The 12,631-nt window shown below is 38.5% G+C and overlaps 1 protein-coding gene across 1 annotated transcript in view; it reads right to left on the reverse strand.

The window, feature by feature from the left end:
- The window catches only part of tmtc2b (transmembrane O-mannosyltransferase targeting cadherins 2b), a 111,426-nt gene that overhangs the window by 45,799 nt on the left and 52,996 nt on the right, over positions 1-12,631 (reverse strand). Inside the window, exon 2 of the mRNA XM_059506763.1 lies at positions 9,782-10,358. Within this exon, the coding sequence (XP_059362746.1) occupies positions 9,782-10,358 (577 nt within the window). The remainder of the gene's footprint in view (positions 1-9,781; positions 10,359-12,631) is intronic.

Raw genomic sequence — 12,631 nt, forward strand, 5'->3', positions numbered from 1 at the left:
ATCCGCAGGAAAAGCCAGTATTGGAGCTGATACCGATCCGAGTATCGGATCGATGCATCCCTAGTTTTCCCTTTTCCCTAGTAATTGGGTAAACTGGCAGTGGGTGGGTTTCACAAACCAAAACAGAGACTGACATTCTGGCCCGGAACGCACATTTTCAAAGGGGAATAACTGACTGCAAAAAAACTGCATGCCAAGTCATAATTATGAGATCCAAAGCCAAGATTCTGACATAAACTGAAATTATGAGATAAATCAAATTTTCATGTCATAATCAACAATGTAAAAAATTACTTTTTAGAATAGTTTTTACATTTTAATCTCATAATTTTTATTTAAAATCTCATTTTTAAATCTCATAATTATGACAGTCGTAGTTAAGAGCATCAAAATTATGACGTCAACGATCTCAATGTTAATGCTTTAATCTCATAATTGACTTGGTCATAATTATGAGATTAAAATTCTAAATTTAAATATTTAGTTTCTCGATTTCACCTTTAAAACTCAAATATATGTCTATGTATCTCAATTGCGACTCATGCCATATTTGACTTTTTAAATCAAATTGACCGTCTCATTTCAACTTTTTATCTCATAATTATAACTTGATATAACTTTACTATCACCCACTATTTCACATACTGCATATATTATTTACAGTATATACTAGACTGTATACTTGTTATTGATTTTTTACAACTGCACTATAAAATTGTTGTTTTTCATATTTCTCTATGACTGGATGATTTGACCCCTAACAAATTTTGCATACTAATTAAAAAATTCACTGAAGTACAACACACACAAACACACACACACACACACACACACACACACAAAAAGATACTCTTTTCCTTTGTATTGCACAAAGCCATGTGAAATTCTGTCACAACGCTCCTCTCACATTTACTTTATTAGCTTACCAACAATGCCGATTGTACTGTGGAAAAAAGGCAAAATTGCCAAGTCCTCAGGAAAGACATTTTACAGCTTAATGCTGATGAATAAACATTGTGAGCTCATTCTGAAAGGTGTGTTTGCCAAACGTGTTGTGCTAATTGTATCTAACTTCAGTATCTGTTACTGAAAATGAGCCTATTAACTTGTTCCAGAAAATGAGCTAATAAAACTGCATTTTCCACATAAAGATAAACTGATTACACCATAAATGCAATTGCTGCCGGTGCCAACAATGTTATATGTGAGTGCTAAACATTAAAAACATACATTCATTGTAACGCAGATTGGACTTGCTCTAAAAATTTGTTTTAGAATAAAAGGTTACAGACAAAGTTTGAAAATCCACGTCAATCTGTGAGTGTTCAATATCTCAGCAACCATACTTAGATTGGCCGTGAGCATGGAGGCTTTTTTAAAAGGGTGAGCAATGACCAAAAGCATCTTAGAGCTCTACCAGGACTCTCAATAAAAATCCCCCAAGAGCTTTGGAGTGAGATTCTGCCAAAGGATCTTAGATCGCAACTCTCTGTTAACTCAACATGTGCTTATGCACTTAACTCATTCTCTCTCTTTCTCCAGTTTGTATGCACGTGCACACTTACGCACAGCTTTAAAACCAAACAAGCTGACTACCTAGGCTACATTTTACACATAGGCATGCATCTTAATTATATGCTGCCTCTTAAGATGATTTGATTTAGGCAAATTCTAAAGCAGTATTTACTTATCCTACTGTTGGCTTAGCAACATGATACTGTCAAGCTCTATTGGAATCAAATGATTTGAGTCAAATATACAATTTTTGGATACTTCATATTTATTAAAGATGGAAGCCAGAGGTAACAGATACAGAATAAACAATATGGGGCCGAGGATTGATCCCTGTTGGACTCTGCAGTTCAGAGGTACACTAGTGGAGGATTGATGACCAATACGGACACTAAAACATCTATTGTTCAGATAAGAGCGGAACCACTGTAAGACAACGCCTTGAAAACCCACGGATGTCTCCAGACGTCGCAACAGGACCTCATGATCAACTAAGTCAAATGCAGAACTCAAATCTAATAAGACTAAGGCCATTGATTTCCCAGAGTCAGTTTCAGTGAAAATATCACTTGACACTCTTAAAAGAGCAGATTCAGTACTGTGTAGAGCTTTAAAACCAGATTGAAACGTTTCATGGAGAGAATTTGCAGATAAGTATGATTGTAGTTGAACCAGTACAACTCTCTCAAGGATCTTCGAAATAAAAGGTAGATTAGAAATAGGACGAAAGAGAGGAAGGATCGAGATTAGTTTTTTTAAGATATGGCGTCACCACAGCAACTTTCAGACTGTTCGGGAAGGAACCAGTTGACAGGCATTTGTTAATTAAAAGTAACAGGCCCGGTCCAACTGTGTCCATAATTTGCCTAAGGAAAGAAGGTGGAATAATATCCTGTGGACAGATAGTGGGTTTTAAGTGACCAACAATTTCATTACATGTGTCCAGATCAATCAACTCAAACTCAGACCAGATGGAAGGACATAATGGAACATCATGTGTATACACTGAGTTAGACGATTGAGATCTTAAAACTGTGATCTTATCAACAAATAACTTTGTCAAATTGTCACAGAGAGCAGTAGAGGGCTCTAAGGTGGGATGCACAGAGGGATTTAAAACAGAGTTAATAGTAGCAAAGAGAGCTTGAGGTTTATGGCAATTATTAGAAATAAGTTCAGAAAAATGTTTGCATTTTGCCGAATTTGCAGCTTTCTGAAACACCTTATAGGCATTTTGCATGATTTCATACGAAACCTGCAGACGGTCCTTTTTCCATTGGCGCTCCGCCTGTCTACATACCCATCTAAGGGTACGGGTAGTGTCAGTGTGCCAGGGCACTGGTGCAGGCTTGTGATTTTTGTACCTCAAAGGTGCAATAGAATTCATGATATCTGCGCAGGTGGAATTAAAAAGATTAAGATGTGCATCAGCATCCAGGTTATGCAGGGTAGAGACAGATTCCAGGCAGTTACGTACATCATGATAGGCTATGGAAAAATCTTCACTAGAGCGTTGGGTAAGACAACGAGTTAAACGTGCCAGCGATGGATTTTTAAGTGCGCGTCCAGTGAGAGGAACAGTAAAAACTACAGGCATGTGGTCAGAGAAAGATGCACTGTTGATTTCTATATTCAAAATAGAGAAACCATGGGTTAAAATCAAATCAAGGGTGTGGCCATGGATATGTGTTGGAGCAGAAACCCACTGAGTAAAGTCAAAAGACACAATCATATTTAGAAATTCAGCTGAATATGGTTTCGAAGCACAGCAAATCCCACATGGAGCTCTATTTGTGTGCCACAAAGACATGCTGCCTATTCAAACATTGTTCAAATTGGTAATTTAGGAGGCGATAGTTAGGATGCAGACAGTCAATCAGCTCATTAGGTTTTAAAACAGAGCTTTATATTACTTCCAACATGCCTGTAGTTCATAAGTAAAATGCTACCCAAGACATGCTTTGATTTCCTCTAAGATTTAATTAAATGCACGTGTGATTTTTCTCAACAATGCCTTAATACAGCCTCAAAAACAGAAGAATACATCTGTTTGCAGGGGTAATGGAATCACGGCTCTAATGGAAAGAGAGGAAAGAGCTCATTATGCATTCACAGCAGATAAGCCTGTCTGGCTATTATTACGACAGTGAGACAGAGGTGTGAGGAATGTGTAGCCAGACCATTACACTTCGATCCAGGCAAGAGCGTTAGTATGTGAATGATTATCATTATATGGAAAAAGACTTTGCGACACTGGGTTAGAATTTAAGAGAATAAAAAATGGTACTAGAAGTTAAGGTTGGATGCCTATTTTTCTCACAATTTTTGAATTGGCAGAAGAAAAATAGCCATGCCATTATAGCCGATCCCAGCGTAGGTAATACATTTCTCAAAATTATTTCACAAGAGGTGAATTTCAAAGCTGGAAATTAGCATTATTGAGGGATGCATATGCATGATACATCAGAACCATATTGCATACTAATATATCCTCATTTATCTATATTTGTTGTTACTGGATGATGTTGAATATTTAATTGTAAATGTTCATTTATAGTATTTTTTACATACAAATTACATTGTTGTTATCTAAAAACACATGTACATTTTTCAAGAAATGCAATGTTGTGGTACCTAAATTCACAAACAATTAAATTTAGTTTTTCAACTTTGTTTAGAAACGAAAGCAATATTACAGTACATATTACAAGAAAATATTATTTCATTTTTTCTACCTAAATATGTAATTTTTAACACTGTAACTAGGGTTGCAAAGGGGTGTAAAATTTCTGGGAACTTTCCAAAAATCCCTGGAATATATATATATTTTAAAAAATCCTGTAAAATTAAAAAAAATTCTGGAATATTTCCCAAAATTACTGGAAATTTTCCACATTTTTGCAACCCTAACTGTTACATTGTTTCTTTGCAATTTTAATATTAAAAACAACAACAACAACAATTAATGTCCATTTATCTGTTATCATCCAAACTGTTAAAATAATTATCAGCTTATCGGCATTGTCCAGAACTACTTTCACACATTAAATTAACTGTGGCATCCAAGAGATGATTGGAAATAAATTGAGTATTCTAAACAGACTTGGGAGATTCTAAAAATCCCTTTAATGCAGTTTAGAAGCCTCACAACGACCAGACCCTCTTAAACTTGAGATAATTGAATTGAAGGCATCATCTGTCTCCATAAGTGATCATCCTGAGTCCAAACAAGCTGCCCACAGAGCAATTACTTCCAGGAGACATTATGATTTAGCATTGATATAAAGCTATTGGATGATGTCATAAACCGCATACCACAATCAGATAAGCGGCCAATTTACGATCACATAGCTATTCTCATACAAGCCTACACATTTAATATGGATGGACGAGGAGTGGCCATTAATATGTCTCTATGCCTCATACATTAAGCAAGTCCAAGTACAGCACCAGACAAAGAGAATTATAGACATGTTTATTATGCCACATTGACGAATGCGCTCTAACATCTAAACACTGGTGCTTTTTAGTTTATTCTCCAACGTTTAGTTTATCGTCTCATTATAGCGAATGAGTCTCCATGCCCTTGGAATTACGAAGCAGTTTGCCTCCTCACTAAAACCCATCCAGCTTTCATCTCTGGAATTATCACCACACGGCACCCTGGCAGATGAGAGGTATTTGTCCTTGGGCTTGCAGATCGTAGACGTCTTGATGCTTATTTGTTTAGATCGTAATTCCGGCTTCCCCTTCGACTCTACTTTACGCTAAGCTGTCGTAAGTCAGGGTGACACAGTCTCTCCTCAAAGAGGAAAATCTGGAATTATTTGCCTCTGACAACGTGCTAATACTGCTGAACTGGATGACAGCAATGTGAAAACACAGCCGGGCCATGATGCGGAAAGGATATGTGAAGCACATGGGCTCGCGGACAAACAAATGCTCTCTGGCACTCTGTGGAGAGAAGCATTTCTACTGTATGGCTTAATATAGTTAAAATGACAGCTTGGGCTGATTGAAGAGCTGATGATTGATGGGGAGATAGTCAATCAGAGCACAGAGAGCTGTCAGATATGAGAGATCATGCTCTTTTGTCACCTACAGGCCAGACTTCCCAGACTGAAGTGATGTGCCATCATGAATAAGCCAGAGGCAGACAGCATCACACACACTGACCTCCCTCTGACATGTCACAGGCCATTGTGATGAGAAGTGAAGCTGGTTCAAAAATACTGTACACTTATAAGTGCAAATCATACAAAAATGTACATTGTCAGAAATAAAATTTAAGGGCCAAAATTGCCCTTTTAAAGGAGCATTTCTTTCATAAAATGCACATCATCCATTTATTTTAAATACATTTTGAAAATAATAAATGAAGTAATCTCAATCTAAACAGCTGCCCTATAGGAGCTGGAAGGTAGAAGATAAAACTGAAATTGGCTGATACAAAAAGCAATAGGCCTAATTATTTTCATGTTATGGCCAATAACCAATATTATTTTGTATTGTAAACAAAATATTTTGTATTGTATACTAGTATTCTGTCTAAATGGATAAGAAAATAATTTATGCATCAAACAATTTTCAATTACAGACTGAAAAATGTATGATTGTTGTATATTTGTTTGTTTAACAGTATTATTAAATTATTAAAGATTAAATTTAAAGGGATAGCTCACCCAAATATTTAAATTCTGTCATCATATACCGTATTTTTCGGACTATAAGTTGCACCTGAGAATAAGTCGCATCAGTCCAAAAATACGTCAAAATGAGGGGAAAAAACATATAAGTCGCACTGGACTATAAGTCGCATTTATTTAGAACCAAGAACCAAGAGAAAACATTACCGTCTTCAGCCGCGAGAGGGCGCTCTATGTTCTCAATTTAGACTACAGGAACACTAAGCAGCATAGAGCGCCCTCTCGCGGCTGTAGACGGTAATGTTTTCTCTTGGTTCTTTTCTCTTAGTACATTTCTCTTGGTTCATGTCAAATAAATTTTGATAAATAAGTCGCACCTGACTATAAGTCGCAGGACAAGCCAAACTATGAAAAAAGGTGCGACTTATAGTCCGGAAAATACGGTACTCAATATTAAGATGTTTTTATAATTAAGCAAACAAAGCAGTAAAGACAGATAAACAAGGAAAAAAATGGTAAATACCTAGAGAATGCAAACCTTAAAGGGATAGTTCACCCAAAAATCATAATTATGTTATTAATAACTCACCCTCATGTCGTTCCAAACCAGTAAGACCTCCATTTATCTTCGGAACACATATGGATATATTTTAGATTTAGTCCGAGAGCTCTCAGTCCCTCCATTGAAACTGTGTGTACGGTATACTGTCCATGTCCAGAAAGGTAAGAAAAACATCATCAAAGTAGTCCATGTGACATCACAGGGTCAGTTAGAATATTTTAAAGCATCGAAAATACATTTTGGTCCAAAAATAGCAAAAACTACGACTTTATTCAGCATTGTCTTCTCTTCCGTGTCTGTTGTGAGAGAGAGTTCAAACACAAGCAGTTTAACATATCCGGTTCACGAACGAATCATTCGATGTAACCGGATCTTTATGAACCAGTTCACCAAATCGAACTGAATCATTTTTTAATGGTTCGTATCTCCAATACGCATTAATCCACAAATGACTTAAGCTGTTAACTTTTTTAATGTGGCTGACACTCCCTCTGAGTTCAAACAAACCAATATCCCGGAGTAATTAATTTACTCAAACAGTACACTGACTGAACTGCTGTGAAGAGAGAACTGAAGATGAACACCGAGCCGAGCCATATAATGACTCGTTCTCGAGTCAAGAACGGTTTCTGTCAGACGTGTCCGATTCGAGAACCGAGGAGCTGATGATACTGCGCATGTGTGATTCAGCGTGAAGCAGACCGACACACAGAGCGTCTGAACCGAACTGATTCTTTTGGTGATTGATTCTGAACTGATTCTGTGCTAATGTTATGAGCGCAGGTAAACCGAAGGCTTGAATGAAGGGCAATCATCGCTATTTGACGTCATTACGTTAAGCGCAAAAGAACCGGTGAACCGTTTTCTTCAACCGGTTTATTGAATCGAACTGTCCGAAAGAACTACTGGTGATCCGAAAACCGATGCAACCAGTTCTTGACTCGTGAACAAGTCATTATCTGGCTCGGCTCGGTGTTCATCTCTCTCTTCACATCAGTTCAGTCAGTGTACTGTTTGAGTAAATGAATTACTCTGGGAAATTGGTTTGTTTAAACTCAGAGGGAGTGTAAGCCAAATTTAAAAAGTTAACATGCATAATGCATATTGGAGACGCGAACCGTTTAAAACGATTCATTTTGACTTGGTGAACTGGTTGAAAAAGATCCGGTTACATCGAATGATTCGTTCGTGAACCGGATATGACAAACTGCTGTGTTTGAACTCTCTCTCACAACAGACACGGAAGAGAAGACAATGCTGAATAAAGTCATAGTTTTTGCTATTTTTGGACCAAAATGTATTTTCGATGCTTCAAAAAATTCTAACTGACCCTCTGATGTCACATGGACTACTTTGATGATGTTTTTCTTACCTTTCTGGACATGGACAGTATACTGTACACACAGCTTCAATGGAGGGACTAAGAGCTCTCGGACTAAATCTAAAAAATCTTAAACTGTGTTCTGAAGATAAATGGAGGTCTTACTGTTTTGGAACGACATGAGGGTGAGTTATTAATGACATAATTATGATTTTTGGTGAACTATCCCTTTTAGCTATTACAAACCTGTAGGAGTTTATTTTTTCTGCTAAACACTAAAAATATATTTTGAAGAATGTTGTTAACAAACAGTTGCTGGTAGCCATTGACTTCTGTAGAGGGGAAGAAAATACAATGGAAGTCAATGGCTACCAGCAACTGTATACTTACCAAAATTATTTAAAATATAAAAAATGAACTCATACAGGTTTGAAACAACACAAGGGTGAGTAAACGTGACAACATTTTCATTTTATCCTTTTAAATGAGTGCTACATGTTGGAAATGGTAATATAAATACACACAATTTAAGTATCTGGCATGGTAAATTAAATAGTCAATAGAGACCAATATATTTTTATATAAACAGTTACAATAAAAAAAAGGTTTTCTTTTTATTGTATTTTATTATTTCTGATGAACATGAAAGCAAACATTATTTAAAAAAAAAAATAATAAAAAAATAAAGTTATACTTCGACAGAGTTCAATGGGTCTGTAATCCTCAGTCCCATCTGTGCACACATCAATTTCACTTGTGCTGACTGGTTGATGGTTAAGAATGTCGGTGTATTGTGATGGTTGATGGTAAATCCTCTTGACAAGCCAGGGTTGAGCAAAAGTCGACCTGATGGTCGGTTGCTTGAAGAGCAGAGATCTGCAAACTAAGGAGCAAGGCATCACTGTCTGCAATCCTTCTAATATCATTGATTTCCCTGTCCTTACTTTCTCCACCATATTTTGTTTTACACACTCACTGATTGCTGCTGTTTATGAGTGATCGCCACACTAATTACTGTTCTCATGTAAACACAATGCATCCACATCATTAAACATCATTAAAGGAGCATTTGTTACGATTGCTGTCTCTGGCTGTTAATAAAACAATTTCAAAATGTTAGCCAGGCCTTTTCCGGCGTCTCTAGGAAATTTTCCAATTATGAAGGGTTCATTAAAAACAGGAGTTTACTGGGGAGTGGGGACTGACTTCACCCGTGACGGGTTCGGATGAACGGTAGTGTGAGAAAGCAGAACGGGTCATTTAAATTTAAAGAGCCGGCCTTCAGCAAACTCCAAATCAAGGAGGTGAACATAGTTGCAATAAAGTTGCCGAAATTTGATGTGGTGCAGAAACATTTTCTCGCAATTACAGGTCATCGTCTGCTGCCAAGCAAAAACACAAATATCTCTAGCCAGATGTATGTATGTAAAAACACCAATTTTCATTTGATTGCCCTCTGCTCTTGCACATTTTAAGTGTGTTACGAAAAAATAAATAAAAAAAATCAGTTTGTTACGGTTCACTCAGTTGAACATACATGCCAAAATGTTTTCCAAATTTCATCCTGATGGAAAGCAAACACGACATATGAACTTTTATACAAATTATCCACCAGCACACACATGCACTATCCATCCACACATCGCTGGGCTCCTCCAAACACAGCAAGAGTTTAGGAAATCAGATACACGTGTATAAAAACACAGCTGGTTTTCCAAATGGTGGATAAAGGCTGTTTACCTTCTGGAAGAGCGCGGGAACCTGCTGTAGCTTCAACCTGTTGAAGACAAACACGTCGTACATGCCAGCCACGGCCAGCACTGTCACGCCTTGTTCCTTCCACAGCATGCTACAAGACGCACATGCCAAGGTGCCCAAGAACCACATCCAGCTCCATCCATGTGCACCGCTCGTCCTCAGGGAGCAGTGGCGTATGTAGCAGCATATGGCCAGGAGAAAGAAGAGGGCGGCTCCCACGTCTGCCCGGCCCACGATGCCCGCCACAGCCTCAGTGTGGATGGGATGAGCGGCAAAGAGAAGCCCAGCCAGCAGGCTCCAGCAACCCGACCCCAGCAGCAGGCTTGAGAGGCTAGTGAACAGGGCGGTCGTCGTGCAGTGTAGAACCACATTGACCAGGTGGTAACCCCAGGGATCTAAGCCACCCAGGGCAAAGTTGAGTCGAAAAGAGAGCGTGCAGAGTGGGCGGTAGGACTTGTGGCTACCACTGTGGGTGAGAAGTGTCCCCCAGAAGTCATCGTAGAAGATGTTGATCCAAGGTGTTTCAGGGAAAAGGTCCTGGTTGGTCTTGATAGCACGGCTGTGTGGAGAAAAAGAAAGAGTTAAGATTCAAGTGGATTAAAATTCAATGAATTTACTATTAATTAATTAGGATATTGTAGGGCTCTACAAATTCGGCTATGCGGAAAACGCAAACGGAATCCAGTCATAAAAATGGAATTTACCGTATAACGTAGAATGTCATGGAATTCGCCAAATTTTGGATGAATAAATCAATAGTAGGTCAGTACACTTAAATCAAAGAGAAATATGGACTAGTGTCTGTGAATATTAAGCAACAAAAATACTATTTTGATATGAATCGTGTGAATGAATGGCACAGATGCAGTATAGTTTTTCTACAAGCTTTTAAAGAACACGTGATGCTCGCTGTGTTTTCAGCTTTTGCTCAACATATGAGTGTATGAACACATGGACATAATCTCTAGAACTGCTTGTCATATCATATACAAACAGGAACTTAAAGGTCTTCACATCAGCCCATCAAAATAAAAGTTTGGTTTAACTTGAAGAAACTGTGACAGAAGCATATTACTTTATTTAATGATAGTACTACCCCCCCTTTGTGCTGCAGACATGGACATGACAGGACTCAATAACATTCAGAAATTCTTGTTTAACTCTAAACATACTCTTTTATTTGATTAGACTATTCCATTATATTCTCTTCAGGAACAACAGTTAGTTAAAACAATAAATTTAACATTCTTCACACAAAGTTGGCCTTTTAATTAAGCCTGTGAGGTTTGACTGGGACACAATAAGATGAAAGAGGAGGGAACATTGATTCTGACTTTCCTCAACGTTTAGAAAGTGAGGACATTTGCCGCACCCTTGAACAAAAACAAATAAAAGTTCAACAGAAAGACAGGGACCTCCATTTAGCTGTAAGCAAGCACAAAGTGGTACCAAATGCCCGTCAATCAAACCAACCCAACTGTGCCAGAAACCATCTAGGAAACTGAGAGACAAACAGCTAAGGGGAATGAAAAATGTACGAAGATGGCCAATGTAGAAGAGAATGAGTGAGTGGAAGAATAAATGTGCAGTTTACTCCCTGGGAGAAAGCTTAGGGACTCTAAATATGTCTGAAGAAGGTCTAATAAAAGCGTAGAGTTGTACAGGGAACAGGAGGAGGCAGGGTGGGATATGCTCTGAGGGCCACAGACACACACTGTGCCCACGCAGTCTGCCTGCATTGCGCCGCCCAACAAGACTGAGAGAAAGCCCTCAAGGCAATCAAACAATACAAACACGTGTAAACAAAGCAACTAGGCAGTTACGTTATTCCATATGCAGTCATCCGTGCCAAAATCCATGTCATTCAAACCCAAGGCAGTGGTATCTTGCTGTGAAACAAACCCCCTCTACCTCCTGTGATCATGAATGTATTCCTGAGCACAAGAAGATGCTGCTGAACTGTCAAGCGTAATTAGTCTCCTTAGAGAGTGCAAGCAATGACATAAGCTGTAATTAAAATATGCAATGGGAAATACGTGACAAGTGCGATAACGCGCCATCAGTGCAACTGAATAATCAGCCGTCACAGCAATGGCGCCAAGAACATGCAATTAACACAGAATGGAGACAAAAGTTTTAATGTAAACATGTTTACAAGAGAAAGATGTGATGCAAAAAGAGCAATGGATCCCTGGCTGTAGAGCGAGCCAAAGTCTTTGATCATTTGTTACTTGCACAGTGGCCAGCAGCGAAGGTCTGTCTACCAGTCGCCCATGAGAACAGATGGAACTGGGAAAAGCGAGGAGTTGTTACGACAGACTAAACTGCCAAAAAGAACTAGTTCAGGATACGCTTCAACTTCTTGGTTGTCTTGGGGGAAATTTTCAACAAGACGTGTTGAAATTGCAGCCATTGCCTTGTAAGAGTCCACAAGAAAAACAGATGCTCTGAGAACTAAATTTCTCCATGAGATAAAGCGCTCCGTCATCGGACACATTTAAATTCCCTGCATTGACTTCGAATCACTCATTTTCTTGGCAGAATTTCACGATTTCTTCGCCCTCAGGTATACCTTCTTTATTTTCTCCAAGCCATTCGTCAAATTAGATCTTCATCCTTCCAAACAAAAGGATAACACGAGAGCCATTGTGGTTCAATTATATCTGAATCATTTGGAAGAAGGTGCCAATTTAATGGATATTTTGGTGAGCCAGAGAAAACAAACACTATTGCCTGAAGACTTGACACCCAGAAGCCCAGACATGACAACAGACTCTGTGCCAGGCCCGGCAGGCAGGGGCGTCTGAGATCGGCTTTCACGTGAAGAAACAA

The sequence above is a fragment of the Carassius carassius genome, chromosome 23, assembly GCF_963082965.1.
Source record: "Carassius carassius chromosome 23, fCarCar2.1, whole genome shotgun sequence".
NCBI lineage: Eukaryota > Metazoa > Chordata > Actinopteri > Cypriniformes > Cyprinidae > Carassius > Carassius carassius.